Source organism: Vulpes vulpes, chromosome 16 (assembly GCF_048418805.1).
Source record: "Vulpes vulpes isolate BD-2025 chromosome 16, VulVul3, whole genome shotgun sequence".
Lineage (NCBI taxonomy): Eukaryota > Metazoa > Chordata > Mammalia > Carnivora > Canidae > Vulpes > Vulpes vulpes.
The window spans coordinates 60,573,558-60,592,149 of NC_132795.1; the positions used below are offsets into that span (position 1 = coordinate 60,573,558).

Below are 18,592 nucleotides of genomic sequence, written 5' to 3' on the forward strand. Positions count from 1 at the left end.
TAAGCCACTCAGTTTGTGCAACTTTGTTGCTGCAGCCCTGGGAAGCTAATGCACTACCCCAGAGAAAGAATGTATTTACATCATTCATCACTGCGTTATTTGTAGTAAAATAAGACTGGAAATATGAAGACAACTGATCACATTCAGCCCAGTGGGAGTAGTATGCGGGCATAAAAAAAGAATAAAATCTCTGTACAGACTGATGTGGAATGTTCTCCAACAGTCCCAACAGGAAACAGAGGCCACTCAAAATAGGAGAGCTTATTTACAAGGGGCAAGTAACGAGGGTGTCGACAGGCATGAAGGAGCGCATGAGGGACACTGCTGCTATTGGGGGCTAGGGGCAGCAGCCACTCGTCCACCCCGTGTCCAGAGGGCAAACTTCCAGCCTAAGCACAAGGTACTCCAGAAGAATGTGAATCTGGTGGTACACTGGGAGGCCCTGTGAAGTGCCACGGCCAGTCCCAGGTGACCTCCCAGGGATGCAGACAGAGTCCATCTCCCCACCTCCCTCTCTTCCCTCCCCCTCCTGGTCTCCCCATTGGTTGATGCCAGCTGGAAGCCACAGGGGAAGGGAAGCCTGTGAAGTGCTCCATTTGGTCCAGCCTCAGGGCAGCAGGGAGGGGCAACATGGGACACAGAAGCCCCAATAAAAGCTCCAAGATTGTTTTTTAAGCAAGGTGCAGAACAACTTAATATAGTATATCACTGTATCAGTGACAAAAAGAATATGATATATGCACTGGGAATATGTGCACAGCAGATCTGGATGAACCCTGCCCCTGCCTGCCACCCCAGTCAAGAAAATGACTATATTTGATGCTCTACAGAGAGGTCTGGGGGTCTGGCAAATAGGAGTTGTGGGGGGAGGCTTTTCACCATATACCGCATTACACCTTTCAAATCTTGAACCGTACAAATGGCTCAAAATGTTAAAAGTTTTATTTGTATTAAAAATTGTAAATAAAATTGAATTTTTAAAAGCTTACCGTCTATGATCTTTATAAGGGAGACCCCCAGACAGTGCATGATTATGTTCAGAGAGGCAGGAACAATTAGTGCTATGGACTAGTCACAAGAAGAGGCACACCCACCTGTCAGGTAACGCCTGCAGCACCGTGGGCATCAGCACCCCCGAGATAGCTTTGTAGAGGATGGAGTCACACACGCCGACGATGTTCACCACCGTGGAGGAGCCCAGCACAGGCAGCATGTGGGGCGGCATTCCTTGCCAAAAGTGCAGAAGGAAACTTTGAACCTGTATCAACCCACAGAAAGGAGAAGCATGAGGTTACATAGGCCCTCCCCACCCCACAAAGCCTGGGACTCCACCAGGCTGCAGTGGGGTCATCTGTTTCCCCTGCTGTGGCAGAGGAGGCCCTGTCCCAATCTTCCCCCTGCTGTCTGGGTGCCAGGCCCATTGCTGCAGAACCACCTGGCCTGGTGCCCTGGGGTCTACTCTGCCCTGGGAGAGAGGACTAGCCCATTAACCCACCGGCCCCTTCATGCTCACCTGTGGTCTGGGAAAAGTTTAAGGAAGGGAAGGTGGGATATTCCTCTTAACAAATTCAGAGCGTTAGTGCTGACTATTCTTTGGGCCTGTGGTAGCACCTGGGTGTCCTCGAAAAGAAGGGACTGACTGATGTGTGAGTTATTGGTAAAAGGAATGTGTCTGGACAGGAGGAAAGTAGGTGGCACAGACAAGTCTACTGATTCAAATTTGTGCACCAAAATAGAATAAAATGCAAGGGCCTCTTCTACCCAAATGCCTCCATTTCTCCAAGAGCCCTGACCGGGTGTTGCCACTATGGGATGCTGGATAGTGGTATGTGGGTGGTAAACGACGTGGGTACTCCCACCCCAACCACTAGTACAGAACAGAAATACACAAGGCACTCAAGAATGCTTATTGATGTAATAGCAGGAACTCTAGCTGTTGAGGAGCAAGCGGCAGAGTGAATGTCTAAGGCAGAGAACTTTTCAGGAGCCTATATATCTCCATCTTTTAGTGTGTGAGCTGGAGGTCAGAGAGAGAGCAGGTTAAGGACGCGAGGTGCAGGACAAGATAAGGTAAGTGAAGGGAAACGGTAACGATGGTTATCTGATGTATATAATACCACTAAAAATACCTTCAATTAAAAAAAAAACACCTAGATTAAGAGGGCACATGATGGCATGAGCACTGGGTGTTATATGCAACTCATGAATTCCTGAAAACTAAAAATTAAAAAAAAAAAAAAAAACCACCTAGAGCTTAGCTAACACCGAGGAGTGGTTCATTTTGGAGACAGGGAACAAATGACTGAATTCTTGTGAATTCTCATAGGCTCAACTTGATTCCTGGACTATGTATCCTTCTTTCCCCCTCCCAGATGAGTACTCTCAAACCCCCACATGTAGCATTACCCACATTTCTGGCTTCCTAAATCAACCTTGATCCAATGCAAAAGATAATACCCTTCATCTAAGACTTTGGAGGTGGTATTACGATGGGGATTAGCTTTATTTATCGAGCGACACTATATGCCAGGTACTTTGCATGGTCCTCTCAGTTAGTATTTGCAATGTTACTACAGCTGAGAATCCTGGCTCCCATTCTGCAGAGACATTAACTTATTTGTCCAAATCCAGACAGCAAGTTAGGGAATGGATGAGACGGAGCCCTTGTCTGCCGTCGTTCTCCCAGTCAGTTTTGTGGCGAGTTTGTTCTCACAATAACAGGCCTTCTACCCTAATTCCTGGCACCCACAGCTATCCCTGGACTGCTGCCGGCCTTCCTGCTTTCTACCTCTGCAGTGCTGACTTGTGGTGTCCATCAGGCTCCTCTCAGGAGTGGGGTCTTGCTTTCCTCAGGCCAGGCTACCTCCAACTCCAGGCTGGAGACCTGAGCTCAGCCTCCTGTGGACAGATTTCCCTGACATCCACGGCCTGGACCAGATAGGAAGTTTGGGGGATAAGGAATGGGGAGAAAGCATGCCCTCTGACTTCCTAGGTGGCATTTGACCAAAACCATGATCAAAGTGGTAAATGAAGTTCAGGTTTGTAAACTCATACTCAAGTCACAGTGCCATGTCTCCCACAACAGTGAAAATACTGCACAGTATTCAGCAGGATCAAAAGTCAAAACAGAAAGTGCAGATGAATGAAGACTGTCTTCCAGAGTTCCAGCTCTGGCCCCGCTACCAGCCAGCGGTGTAACATCTCTAAGTTTAGAGACATAAAAGCTTCCTCACCTGTGAAATGGCAATAAAAGTAGCCTTTACTGACTGCATAGGTTTTGGCAAAGATTCCTAAGAAGTACCTATTTTAGTGCTTGGCACCAATAAAGGTTAATGGTGATGGTGATTATTACATCATGGAGAAACTGCCACTATCAGCCCCAAGAAATCCATGGGCTGCCCTAAGCATTTGTGACATGTTGTCTAAGTCTCCGAGTGTCGCTCAGCCAGCATCCCCACAGTGGCTCTGCTCACTTGTCAAGGCTCTTGGTCTGTTCCAGGGTCACCTGGTGGCTGACTGCTCTTTCAGCCTGAGCCTGGAGATGGCCAGGCTTCTTGGGATAAGGTGCTTTCTTTCTAGAGGACCCTCCACTGTTCCTGATCCTGTTCCTGTCCCTGGGCATCAGCCTCAGGCTGGGTCCTGGACCTCCCTGCCTCCCCTTCCAACACTGCATAAGAACCTCTGCCCCATTGATTTCCTACCCATTTGGAAGATTCTGAATTCACTCGTCTTTCTTGGCTCTCCTTGCATGCAGCCCTACTGCCTTTTTCTATGTGATCAGTCAATTTCTAACAGAAATTCTGGAAAAGATCAGCGGCTGTGTAGGTTTAAACGAATCTGGGGAAAACCAGTCTTTGGCAGGCATCTGTTTTAAGCCTGCTCAGCTTGCATGGGGAGCCCTTATCAGTCCTCAGTCTCCTGAGCAGTCTTTGGAGAGGGTGGTGTTGGCCAGTTTGATCTCCTTTTCTACTTGCAACACTTCAGGCAAGGGAAGGAAAAGGAAGGAAGGAAGAATAGTGGAAAGCTCCAGAGCTGAGACTGGGAAGTTGGGTGTGAAATGGACAGAGGTGTTACAGCAGGAGGTGGAGTTGGTGGGACCTCCCCATGGGCTGGATGCAGGGTGAGGGAAAGAGAAGCAGCAACGTTTGAGGCTTGAGCAATTGGGTGGGTGGTGATGGCAATCTGAGACGGGGACAGCAAATTCAGGTGGAAAGTCAGAGCTCTGATTTGGTCACGTTAAGTTGCATGCCAAGTCAGCTGAATCTGGAGCTTAGACCTAAATATCTAAATATGAGAGCTATTAACTTTTATAAAATAGAGAAAACATCTACCCAGTATAAGGATCCATTAAGATCACTGAGGCAAAATGCCTGGGAGTGTGGAGGCACCTACCAAATGGAAACTGATGATCAGCCAGGAGGGAGGAGTTTCCTTACTCCTTGTAATCATAAGTGGTGAAATCATCAGAGGTAAAGGATGGAAAAGCATTATTTAAAGTTTCCTAGATTATCTGCCTCAGTCCCCTCAACTCCCAGCCATCTCCCTCTTGGCTCAGTGAAGCATCAGGAGATGACTTCCTTAACAATACCTACGGAAGATTTCCCTTTCTTTTCCGTATATGTATTTACTTCATTCTGAATATACTGGCACCTTGTGGAAGCACATGATAACTTCCAATCAGGGGTACTTAATTGCTATGGCGTTGACAGGATCTCAACAAAACATTAGCCACCATTTATCATGCTCTGATTTCAAAATCAGACACATGAATTCTTATGTAGATAAAATTATCACCTCCACTTTATGGCAAAAGAAATGGAGGCTCAGAGGGGCTCAAGGTCACAGGCCAGTAAGTGGTGGATGTGGACTCAAACACAGGACCATCTGACTGGAAAGCTCCTCATGCAATGTAGCCTGGAGAAGGCTTTGCAGGGAGTCCCCCCCGCAGGCAGATTGGAGCTCTTTGCACTTGCCTGACAACGCTACAAGGCTATGACATTTTTATATCCACCCACCCACCCATCCATCCATGCATTCATCTCCCTAACAAATACTTACTGAGAGCCTAAGAGTATATCTGACCTGGACACAGAAGCAAACAAAACAGACAAGGTCCCTGCCCGCAAGGGCTTATACTGCATTGGTAGGAGACAAACTGCTCCAGCCCAATAAGATAATTTAAGAATGTGATACCAGCATTAGTTATAACCTCGACCCTTAAAGATCTTGAAGACTTGAAGCAACTGCAATGTCAAGGTGTACCAGATGCTCCCACCATCCATTTGCCCATGATTTTTCTCAGCTGTGGGAGAAATCCATGCCCATCAAAGGGAAAGTCTTCCCCTTCATTCTTTTGTGGTTGGGTAGAATGAAGCACATCTTCATTAGCCACTTTAAAAACAGCCCCCAAATATCCCTGTCAAAGAAGTGGAAATAATATTGGACTGGGGGTGTCAAGTGACAAAAGATGCAGCCACAACTTTGGCCCTTACCAAATGTGTGACCTTGAACAAGTCTTTTAACTCCCTTGTTGACATAACCTATAAGAGCAAGCATTTCCATGACCTTTTATAGTTTACAAAGGGCTTTTGCTAGGCAATGTCTCATCTTCTTCTGCACTAGATAGTCTGGGATGATATTTTTATCTTTATTTCTAGGATAAACAACAAAGGCTTTCCTGGCAGAGCCTGGACTCCAAGTCTGGCACTTTCCCCATAGGAGCGCTCAGCCTCCTCAAGGTTTCTGCAGCCATCACTGTATACTCTGCCTCCGAATTTCTGGTGTGCCTTCCTGTTTTTCCCTCTCTAGGCTGTGTCTTACTTCTTGCCCCATTCTTGAGACCTATAGCAGTGCATGGCACTATTAGGTGCCCAATAAGTGTTGGGGTTCATGCATGAAATTAAGTATAATGAGATGATGGAGAGTTTTGAGATGAATAAAGTACATAGGGACATAAGGGGGACTGTCACCAGTTCAGTGGTGAGAACGTGTAGTGGAGAGGGACAGCTGGCCACTAGAGCTCTGAGCTCCTCTTCTGTGGCAGTAAAGTGCTGCCGAGTGAGGGAGCAGATCCCCTTGCATCAAGGTGAGGCCATGAGGCCAGCTTTTGCCAATGGAATGCGGGAAAAAGTGATGTGTTTTATTTCTGGGCTGACAAGGTTAAGAAGCAGGTATGTCTTCCCTATATTCTGTTCCCCCATCTGTTAACTGAACAAAGAGGATACCATGGCTCTAGGGCACGGTATGGCCACATGGGGGAAGGCGCTGGGTCCCTGACCTAACCCAGCAACCAGCCCTCCACGTGAGCATCCATACTGGCTTGTGACATCAGTGAGAAATAAACTTCTAACATATGAAGACTTGGGATTATTTGTTACTGAAGCCAGTATGGTCGTCATGGAACATGAACCTTTATTTGTTCTCATCTCAGTGATCTTTGGGATACAAGACAGAACAAACCACACCATGAGAGAAAGCAGTGATCCTTCTCTAAAAAAAAGTCCCCTTAAATGGTTGCTCAAGGAATTAGGAGATTTAAATAATCTCATGACTAAAAGCCAGGAGCAGGAGCAACAGTATTTCTCTACCAGCAGGTAAGCAGAGCCCCCAGTAAACGCTCACCACTGTGAGACTCAGCAGCAGAAAGGTAGAAGAATGTGGGAGACAGAGCATTTTGTGCTTTATGTCATTTTGTACCCTCTCCTCCTACAGAGCACACCACACCCACTCCAAAACACACATGGAGGGAATCTCCAGAATCTTGTCCACCAATACCTATTGGTTTTTATAGCCCCCTGGGAGCCTGCATCATCTTCAAATTCAATGTCCGCAACCTACACCAGGGGGTGGGGAGTTTTTTTGGGGGGGGTTTTTGACCTGAAGGCATTTTCTGGAAACAGAAAGGCCTCAGGTTTACGGGGTGAAATGTATGGCTTCTTGCCATTCCCCTAGAAGGCTCTTTTGGATGGCATTTTAGGCAAGAAGATTTTATTGTCTCTCTGGTTATGTAACTGGTACTTCATCCTCTCTTGTTGCTCCTCTCCATTCTTCAACTGTACTATTTTAAAATGAAAATAAAATGGGACCTCAGGAAAAGATTAAATACAAAATGTAGGAAAGCTTTCCTTCAGTTTCTCTGAATCTGTAATACTGGGCATCACAATAACCATCTTCCTCCTAGGCCAGTGAGGCAGGAGGCAGTTCACTAGTCAGGTCAAGGAGCTGGCCATACCAACTGCTGTTCACACAGAAGATGTGTAAAATGAGGGTAATAATCGTGCCTGCTTCCTGGGATTACCATAAAGATTACATGAGCTCATGTGCATTGGGGGTTTCCAAAGGTCTGGCACCCAGTGGGAGTTCTCAAAATTGGAGCTCCTGCTACTATAATATTTTAATACAGAGTATTCACAGCTCAACACTTATTGACCTACCTCATCAAAGTTGGCTCTTATTACAGTGTCCAATATTCTCTGACAGTGTGTTCTGTACATCATAATAAACGTAGAGACCTGTGGGGGTTGGGGGGGGATTTCAACAATAAAAGCATAATTAATATATATTACTGCTGCCTTTCCTTGGAATTTCAATTTTCAAGTCATTTATTCCCTGTTGAAGGGATGAAATTCACTTAGTACCTACTCATCCTGTAAGACCCGAATAAGCCCAACTTTCATTAGTGGTGCTCTCTGACCCTGGGCTCTTCCTCTGTGTTCCCATGACACCTGGGCATGTTTCTCCCTCCGGGCACCTGCCCTGTGGTCCAGTGGAAAGCATGGGTTCCTCTCTCCTCCATTCTCAACCCCTGGGACCACGGGCTCTGGGAAAACTTAAATGGCATATTATTCATGCTCGTGTATCCAGCACCTTGCACAGTAGGTGCAAGGTACCATAGTAGAGTTCAGTAAGGCATATTAATTAAATTCTCATCAGATAAGATACTGAAAAGTTAAAACCCAGTGAGTACTTATAAGAAGAGGTATTTGCCAAAAATCACCAAAAAAGACATTAAAAAATCTGGAATCCGCTCAGCAAAAAAACTGTATCTTCAGCTTCATTTATCCAAGAATTTTAAAGCTATCAAACAGGAAATTTGATTTTTTTTAAAAGCGGAAAAAAGAGGGGAAAAAATTTACTAGTTCTTAGATTTAAAACATTTATACTCTTCATTTCACAACGTACACATGCATTTATTTCATGTAAACTAGTTTGCTTATGCATGAGCATCCATCCCCCCTTGGCTGTGAGATTCCTGGGAGTGGCACTCATGTCAGTTACCGTCACATCCCAGCTCCCAGGGGGTCTGCAGACAGCAGCAGCTCGACATCTACCGGTGCACGGGGCTGCGTCAAAATAGGTACGTGAGACATGTAGCTCCAGTAATTTTCTCCAAATACCCTATGACCGAAACTATCTAATTCACTGTACCTACAAAGTCTCGCCTATGGGACTATAATTTCACCACATCCTCTGCAGGACAGGGGAAAATAAACTGTATCCTATGAAAAAAACCCAATCTAGAGCCAAGAGGGTTCTTCCTTCATGAAATGAGACAGTGTAGCATTGTAGACAGGTAGGTAGATAAGTTAGAGGGGTAGATAAGCTTTTTGTTTTAGCATAGTATTGAATTTGTAGAAAAATTACGAAGATTGTATGGGGAATTCCCATATGCCCTACATCCATTACCTCTATTGTTAACATCTTACATAGTATGCTGCATTTCTCACAACTAATGAATAGATACTGATATATTATCACTTACTAAAGTCCCTATTTTATTCAGATTTCTATCTTTATATTTAAAAAAATTTTTTAGAGAGCGAGCGAGCATGTGTGTGTGTGGTGGTGGCGGGGGGCGGGGTGCAGAGGGAGAGAAAGAGAGAATCCAGGTTCCACGCCCAGAGCAGAGCCCGACATGGGGCTCGATCCCACGACCCTGAGATTACGTACGACCTGAGCCAAAACCAAGAGTTGGACACTTAACCAACTGAGCCACCCACGCACCCCTCTATCTTTGTTTTTAAACTCACCATTTTGCACTGAGACAGAGAAAGAGAGGGAGAGAGGTTGTATGTGTTGTGTGAAAGAGGGAGGAAGGGAAGCCACCCACTCCCAGCAACACCTCAGATGTGGTCACCTTCTCCTCAGGCAGACTGGCTGGCAGATTTAGATCTTTGACATTTGGAAACTCTGGCAGCAACGTTCCAAGTTTGGACCGGGGTGAATATGCCACCGTCTGTTTGCTCACTTCTTTCTTGCCCGTCTCGCTCACCCAGGCGGCTCCTTTCTTGGAATACATCACATCATAATATTGGGAGCTCTCCTTCACCGCAATGCCGTAGTAATGGTACCTGGGCCACGGAGACAGAGGGAGAAGGGGGGGGGGGGGTGGAGGGAGAGAAGAAGAGAGAGAGAGAGAGACCCACATGCACTGTTAGCAGATGGGGTTTCCTGGACAGAGGTGCCCAAGGCCAACAATGGCTGGGCCATCCTCCCAGGACTAGAAGAGTTAACACTTCTGTGAGACTTGACATCTCAGAAATCTAGAATTAAACCAAAGTTCCATGTTGCCAGCCATCAATCAGGCAGGTAAAAATAACCAAAATTGCCTCCTCCAGAAAATGTTAAGTCAAATACTCTGCAAAGTATAAAGGGAGGATGAAAAAAATTCCATTTATATTTAAGCTCTTATCGAGCTAAATGTGATCTCAGAGATACAGAGCTCTGTAGAGACCCAAGAAGAAGGGTGTGTTTGCAACTACTAACTGTACCACCAGCAAGAATTCATTTGGTCTCTGTCTTTCCTTAATCAATTAATGGTAGTCTTGTAAGAACTGTATCTCTAAAAAGATATATGCAGTGGTTCCATGGCACTGAAGGTAAAAGACCGAAACTTTTGACTCAAATGGGCTTTAGTAATAGCAATGTTTCCAATGAAGACTAATGATGAAAACTGCATTTTGTTTGGATTTTAGCCACAGAAACTGAGCACTTGCTACATTCTAGGCACTTTGTAAACTGCTTTACCTACATTAATTTGAAAAATACTACAATGAAATGGGAATTAGTAAGGCCTTTCTACGGACAAACAAACGGAGGGAAGAAAGCTGAAGAAATCTGCTCTAGGTCATCCAGCGGTTTAGAAGAGGCTATTGAGTACAGGTCTGTTTGGCCCCAAAGCCATTACACTGACCTAGCAGAAAACACTGCAGGAATCTATTACAAACTTGGGAGTCACTTATGGGGTGTAATAAAAATACAGATTCCTAGGCCCTTGCCAGACCTACTGATTCAGAATGGGGAAGTGGGGCCCAACAATCAGCACTGAACAAGCACCACAGGCAATTCTGATGGATGCCAGCTTGTGACTGACTAACCTCCTAGGTTACATTCCCCGTTCTATGATCCCCAACTGTTGTAGAGACTGTCATTATTTACTCTTGTAAATTGACATTCATCACAGCATCTAATGTGGTGCTCAAGCTCTTTACACACATTACCTTACTTAATCTCACAAAACCCTTGTAAGGCTGGAATTAACTATTAGCCCCCAGGGAATTTAAGTAACAAGCCCAAGATCACCCAGTGAGTAGAAGCAGGATTTGAACCTCTGAAGTGCTTTAATGGCTAAGCCAGCAACCCTCAAACTTGACTACTACTAAGAATTATCTACAAAACATCAACACACAGACTCCTGGGCTCCACGCACCCCCCGCCAAGATTCTGACTTCGTAGGTCTAGAGTAGATTTCTATAATTGCACAGCAATGCTAATGGAAGCAATTCATGAACCTCGCTTTCAGAAACACTGTATAACATATTAATTACTCGTTTCTGCGCGTGGAGCTATATGGTTGGTGGCAGTCACAGAATCATACAAGTGAGAAAGCACTGGGTTACATGAGAGGCTTCTCAGGGAAGGGAGATGAGCACACATAACCTCCCCTCTCCCTGCCCCCTTACGGCTGATACCATTCTGTGATATTTCTGCTTAGTGGGCATCTCGCCTCTATCTGAATGCCTCCTGGGATGAAGAACTCAGGCCCTCCGAAGGCAGCCCAGTTCATTTTGGGTCGGGACAGTTATCAGAAAGTTCTCGTTTGTGTTGAGCTGCTCTGTCTTCTGCACCTTCTACTTTCCAACTGTCATAACTGCCTCCCCATCCGGGAGGCGCCCTAGAGACGGGGGAGGGGATGGCTTCTGTTTGGCTCCTGGAGTGCGGGAGTGCCATCCAGGTGGCCTGGCAGTTAGGACATGCCTCTCTGACCTTCACAAAGTTCCCCAACCTCTTGAGATCAAGAGAGGGATCACATATTCAGATCAGACCATGGTTCTGGGTCTGGATTTTCCAGAGTGTATGTTGCTGAAATTAGCAATTGGAGAGAAGCTATTGCTTTGATCAGGTCTTGGTTTTTCTGTTTCAGTTCTGTAGGACATGTCAGCACAATCCAGTCACCCCCCACCCCCCGATGTATTCTGTCAAGGTAAATTTGTGGAGGGTTTTTCTCTATAAGGCTGAGTGGCAGGTTGGAGACTAGAGCGTTTTGTTACCTTTTGACTGGTCGAAGGTGTGGTCAACCTTGGGGGGCGGTGTCCTTATGGAGGGGATACCATTAAAATTGACACCACTGAATTTTTAAAGAAGATATTGCCCAATTTACCAACTTCTGGGTTAAAGAAGAATACAAAAACCAAAAACAGGTTCTCACATGTGGACAGAAGGAAACCTTCTCCAAGTTTAGGAAGGTTGGGAAATGGTCCTATTCTATCTTTACTATCCTCCCTCCCTGTCTCTACTATGTATCTATTTTTGTGGTTTATTTCTACTCTTTTCTCTTAGAGATGAGCAACAATGTACTGAAGCCAGTGACTTCCAAGACCCATTCATTTCCATGCATTCAACATACTTCCAACCACCCTCTCATATGTGGACCAAATTGCCCATCATGTGCCAACCAGCAAATAAATAAGGACAGGTGGTCTCATACTCTACACTCTTACCAAGGCGGAAACCTCATTTTTAAACAAACTTTTCTTTAGAGATGAGATTGGTTCTTCAGAGCAATCACCTTGGAACATTATTAGAAATTTACTCCAGAGTGTCCCTGGTTCAAAATTTTCTGTAAATCTCATTGGAAGTTGCCCCTAGAGCTTCTGGGCCACACACACAAAAATGAGTCTTGTTATTTTCAAAGCTTTACCAAAAAGGTTTTTTTCCCCCCAGTTTGATCACCCACTTTCTTTACCTAACTTGGCTCCAAAGTTAAATCCACCCTCGGAGGATGGGAATGCTGCCCAGGAATGGCAAGAGGAGTGAGGAGATATTGTGTGACATGCTGCTTTTGAAGCCCAACCCTTAGTTTCAAGTCTTACAAGTGCTATATGGTTGTTTTTGTTTTTGTTTTTGTTTCAAGTGTCAATATTCTGTAAGTCAGTATGTGCTGATCTGCTGCTCAACCTGGTCAAAGTGTTCAGCAATGCTACATAATAAGGCACCCTCTAGTGGAGTCACTATGTACATCAATATAATAAAGGTTCTGAGAAGTCCTGCATAAAGGAACCTGTTGAACTCTGTGCTTCCTAAACTTATGTGGCCAACAGAGCTTTTCCACGGAACACCCGTTAACATCCAATGAATGATTTTTGAAACACCCTTTGAGGCAAATCTTATAAACCGAGATTTTAATAAAGCTTGCTCAGGGAAGGCAGAGATTCCCTTCCCACCAACTCACATGTAGGAAAAGGGGTCCATGCACACTTCTCACTTTTCAGGACTCTTCCAGAAAGGTGTTCCCAGGCTACCTTTCTAAACTAGGCCACCCTCCTTTTGTTATTCTCTACAACAGGTCTCTTGTTACAATCTGAGGGTTTTTTTTTTAATCTGTCTTCCCCACCAGAGTATATGCTCCATGAGGGCAGGTGATCTGCACCTAGCAGATCACACAAAGTGTGAAGCAAATAAGGGTTGGATGGTTGATAGAACTGATGTCTGGGAAGCAACATGCCCTGTGTACCAGGGTCTAGCTGGACTTCTTCACCCCATCTCCCTTGCAGAGATTGGTGCAGGTTGCTTCTCTTGGGCAACCAGATACTATCAGCATAGAAAGTCTGCTCAGCAAAACAATTCAAGTAACCTAGAAATTGTCCAAAAAGCCACAAAGTCCTCTTTTAAGTGATTGCCAAGACTATTTGACAAAAACACTTAAAGGCAGGGTGGTAGAAAATCAGACTCCTTAAAGCAGCCCGATGGCCCTGGGCCTTCTGACAGCCTCTGTCCTGTCTAAAGCTCCTGTCTCAGGCACAGATTTCCTGCCAGGCCTGTGCACTGGACTCAGGATAAAAGACCTGGGGTCCAAGCCTGACTCAGAGATGTGTGCTCTGCAGATGGAATGGTTGCTGGTGCTTACTTGGACTGTCCTCGGGTCCCGAGTCTTCTGGTGGTTAACTGGGGAAACTGCTGCCTTATGATCTGTAAGTCAACACAAGAATTAGTTACTCATGGAGAAAAGTTGGCAGCACAGTCATTCTGAGTTTTACAAACATCAATTCAAAGAAAAGGGAAAACATAGGTCTTCAATTGCAACGACTTATTGAGAGTCTGTGGGATCATGGAGAAGATACCAGTATTGGAGCTGGGGGGCAGGGGCGGGTGAGCCCTGGAATGATTATGGGGCCCTGGACTCAGAGGGGGTCTCACTGGGCTCACAATGCAGGGCAAGTCCCAGTTGATGCAGAATGTGTTAGCCCTGCAGCTTAAAGTCTTCCAATGGATTCCATGGCACCTGGAAGGAAGACCTGCCCTTGGCCTCTATAAGTGGTCCCTGCTCTTACCTCCTGGTCTTCCTCTCCTGTGACTCACCTTTACTCACCAGACCCCAGTGAAGCTGGCTTTTTAAATTCTTTTCCCTATTCCTGAAACACACCAGACATGCTCCCTCTGGGGGCTTTTGTAGGTAAGTTCCTTCTCCCCAGAAGGCAGCCTCATCCACATCCCCACAGGATTGTCTCCTTTGTTTACAACATTTGGGCCTCTGCCCAGTGGCCTTCTGTGACCAGCCAGGGGGCAGTAGCACAAGCAATCCTTTGCCATCTCATGGCCCTGCTCTCACTTCACACTCTGAAATGATCTTGTGTACTTGCTCTCTGCATGCCTACTTTCTCTCTCCCCCTAAGTAAGCTCCATGAGACCAGGGACCTGGGACGGGGTTTGGCACATACAAGGAGCTCAGTCTGTGTTGCTGAATGGAAGGAGGAAGCCTAACCCCTGAGCGGAGGGTATGCTTGACTCATCTGCAGTGTTGCCCATGATATTCATGTGGATTTGCAGCAAATTTGGAAGCTATGCCATCTGCCAAGGTGAAGACACAACCAGCAGGCCTTGGTGTTTACAGAAATGATATCTGTGGAGAGACAGGATGATGCAAGTGTTCCTTGCTTTGGAGCTAGGCTACCTGGATTAGAGAGAGCCAAACTTCGCCATTTGTTAGCTGGGGACCTTTAGTTAAGGTTAGTTTTCTCAGTTAGCCTGTTTCCTCATTTGTAAAATGGGAATGATAATAACCCCTACGTTAGAGAATCCTTGTAAAATCTAGTAAGTAAATGCATGTAGATGATTTGCAACAATGCCTTGCACTTAGTAAGGGCTCAACGAACATTATCCATGATCACTGCTAATCGTCCTGATAAGTCTTCCCTTTTACTTCGAGGGACTTTTCTCATTTCACCAAACTCTCCCAGTCTCTCTCCTCTTCTAGTACATCACCAAGTAGTACATCTCATCCTCTTCTAGTACATCACTGCCAAGATACAGTAGTACATCACAGTCAGAGAGAGGCTGCCTGCAAGCTGCCCTTCGTGAGATGAGACCCAACTGCCGACTTCCCATTGGTGGGGCATGAACACAAGCGCCTTCTCAGAGCTGAGGGATGAGTCTCTCCTGATCCATCCACATCCTTTTCCATCCACAGTGATGCTCTCATTGATGGATCTGCTCACTCAACAGACATTTACTGTGACCCTGTTAGTTATTTGAACTTGGACATGCTGTTTAACTTCTTTGTGCTTGGTTTTCTTATGTCTGGGGCCTTGGAGTATATATACCTCCCCAGTCAGATCATAGGGATAAGGATGGTAGCCTCAACTAAATCAGCATCAGTGGGATGGAAGGAAGTGGACAAATCAGAGAGAAATTGAGAATCTGGAATGGGTGAAATGAAGTTAGACCATTTCTGTACATTAGGAAGCTGTCTCCACTGTGAATAATAGGACACGTTTTACTCATCTGAAAATGGGTAAACACAAAAAACAAAACAACCCCATGCATTGACGCATTGCTTATAAGAATGGTTAGAAAATCCAATATGATAAAATGAAGATACCGCTTTAGGAAATAAAAATGGGCCTCTAAAATGTTATCTGACAGTGATGATAACTGCAGGAAACAATGCAGTCATTCTCTGAAATCTTGAAGGGCATCACTTTTGTAGCTGACACAGCCCTGGTTTCTTTCACCCTAAGTCCTGGAAGCTGAGGATATGGGTTCTCACTTTGTCTATGTCCCTCTCAAACTGCTGTGGCCTGAGGAAAATGCAGTGTTCAGGGTGGGGCCTGAGTGGGGTCAGCGACAGGGCTTTCTAAGCACTCTGCCCCATGATGTGCGCCATGGTTTTAGTGGCCTTATCACCTCTGGCCAACAATACCCTCCAGACTTTCATCACAGAAGTGGTTTCACTGCCAAGATACAAAGCAGCTGTTCACAAAGGTACAGCACGAATGTTGCAGACATACAGATAGAAATCCAAGGAAAATACAGAAAGCAAGGAGATGGAGAGAGATTCTTCACTTTGGTTAAACATGGGTTATGATTTGGATTCAGAGTTTCCTACCTATCCTATACGATACAGTTATAAGAGCCCCGTACCCACAAGGTAAAAACATAATAGTTGCTTAGGAAAAGCAGAGGTTTTTCTGCATTTTGGTCTGAGAGATTTCCCCCATACAGCAGGTACCATGTTTAATGCTCTGATATTAGCAAGCATTTGGAAAATGATAATACCATGTGCTGTCCAAGGTGTGGCAAGACCAAAGCTCTCACAGATTGCAGGTGACACTGTTTATTGGTACAACCCTTCCCCGAGCATTTTCACGATATGTATCGAGAACCACAAAATATTCATAATTTTTGGTCTATGAATTCCAAGGAACTAATCTGGAGTAAGAAAAAGTTATGTGCAGGGCTACTAATAAGACAGAACAATTGGAAACAGTGTAGGTGTCCAATGACAGGGAGCTGGCTAAATAAATGATCATACATACACTCAACAGACCACTACGTAGGCATGAAAAATGATGGTAACAGGGGCACCCAGGTGGTACAGCTGGTTGCACATCCCAGTCCTGCTCCTGGTTTTGTCTCGGGCCCTGACCTTGGGGTTGTGAGATGGAGGCCCAGGTCGGGCTCTAGGCTGATCGGGGAGTCTGGTTGAGATTTTCTCTCCCTCTCCCTCTGTCCCTCCCCTTATCCTCCCCAAATAAATAAATCTTTTAAAAAACGATAGTAGTAACAAAAACTACGTCATGGCACAGAAAGTTTATATATGATATCATGTTAAATGAAATAGCATATCTCAAACTACATTTATGCTATGCTTATAATTTATATCTTTTACAAATATAGGAATGGAAAGGGAACAAGGAAAAGCAAAAATGTATAGTTGTTAGGATAGTAGGATTGGGACTAGAAAAAAAGATTTTTGTATAACATTTGTGTACAAGGTTGACTTTTTCTGTAAATAGAAAAGGATTTTCTTATTGGGAATATTCCTAATTGACAAAAGAAGTTCAAGATAATCTTGAATGAGGCACCAAAAATCTTCCAGGATGTTCTAGTAGCTCTTCGCCTTTTTCTTTACTTTAAAAAAATAATTGCCTATTCCCTGCAAATAATATGCAGATAATAAAAAAGAAGCATTTTGTTGTTGCTGTTGTTCCGAAGCCTTATTATACGTGATTGAAGAGAATGGGCAAAGTTCTGAATCTTTATAAGCATTTATCCAAATGGCATCCTACATAATGTCCTGGCCCTAGGCTAAGGTACCAGGGCCACAGACTCTGGTCTAGAGATGTTCCAGAAAGCCCCCAGGAAGCAAGGACAAATTTCAGGAGCTGTTTGTTCTACCTCTAAGAGGCAATAAAATGTACAATTGGTGTATTTGAAATTCTCTGTGCTAGGATCTTGAGAAATCATCAAGTTGTGGAATGGGGCCTGTGAATTCATGGATCAATTTATCCTATGAATTCCTCCCTAGCCTATGGGTTTTACTTACTCCTTTTGAATCATGTATGGCTCAATACATGCAGTCTTACCATCTCTGTGGCCAGCGCCACCCTCCACGGGGTCCCTCAAGACAGAGGCAGGAGAGACTCCATCCTTTCCAACATTGTGCAACCCCGTGTCCTACTGATGCTGACCAAGAAACCTACTGAGCCCAACCACTTCTCTCTGTCCCCCTCCCCCGCCACTGCCCTCGCCCACGATGATCCCTCACCTGGACCACAGACACATCCTCCTAACTGCCTGCCCCCCTCCAGTCTTGCTGCCCAGCCAGCACCACCTTTCTAAAAAACATGTATGATCATTTCATTTCCTCGTTGCAAATGCTAGATGCCTGCTCACTGCCTACACTGGTTAAACATCCAGCCTCCTCAGGCTCATCCATGAGGCCCTCTGTGATGTGCCCCCGCCTCAAATCCTACTACTTCCCTCTGTGTTCCCTGAGCTCCAAGCACATGCTATGCTGTTCCTCTGCCTGAAATACCAAACACACACTGTGCCCTGCTCATCCCCAAGGAACTCCTTTCTTTCCCTGACCCCCTCCCATTTCCCCTGTGTCCTTCCCACATAGCCTCAGACGCTCCTGTCTCCATTGCCCTGGCGAGCTGGAAGGTGGTAGGATACAGGAGTTATGCGCACACACTTTCGGGTCAAGTCCTGGTTCAGGCACTGTGTCAATCACTTTACATATATTATCTCAATCATTACAATGGTCCAGGCTCCATGGCTATTCCCTCTGCACAGATGAATAAACTGAGGCCTGGCGAGGCTGAGTAGGCTGCACAAAGCCACACACCTCACAAGATGCAGACCTAGGATTCAAAGGCACCCGGTCTAACTTGACACCACCACAATACTGTTGCCTCTGGAAAAGTGAAAGTGTCCTAAAGTCCCCCTTCCCCATCCTTTCTTTTGAGGATGAGGGGGCTTTACTTATTCCTTTCGAATAATGTACGGCTCAATACATGCAGTTTTACCATCCCTGTGGTCAGCGCCACCCTCCACTGAGTCACCCAAGACAGAAGCGGGAGAGACTCCACCCTTTCCAACACTGCATGAAAAAGAAAAAAAAAAAAACAATTTTTTCCCTTTTATGTCGTATTCCTGCATTTACACATTAGATGAGGAATGAAATGATCTCTTGTTCCCATCTACTCTTCAGTGAAGATTTCAAATCTCTTCACTTTGATGACGCTCTGGGTAATGTTCCTGCGGCCTCTGCTATAAACGGCATCTGAGAGCCCTGTCCCAAAACACCCTA

General features: G+C 45.3%; 1 protein-coding gene across 5 annotated transcripts in view; it reads right to left on the minus strand.

Moving 5' to 3' along the window:
- Positions 1-18,592, minus strand: part of RFX4 (regulatory factor X4) — a 161,101-nt gene that overhangs the window by 64,536 nt on the left and 77,973 nt on the right. For all 5 annotated transcript variants that reach the window (XM_072742486.1, XM_026010932.2, XM_072742487.1 and 2 more), the window contains exons 5-8: positions 13,406-13,467; positions 9,137-9,350; positions 7,434-7,511; positions 1,095-1,258 (exon numbers count right to left, since the gene is read on the minus strand). In XM_072742486.1, coding sequence (XP_072598587.1) covers positions 1,095-1,258; positions 7,434-7,511; positions 9,137-9,350; positions 13,406-13,467 — 518 coding nt within the window. The remainder of the gene's footprint in view (positions 1-1,094; positions 1,259-7,433; positions 7,512-9,136; positions 9,351-13,405; positions 13,468-18,592) is intronic.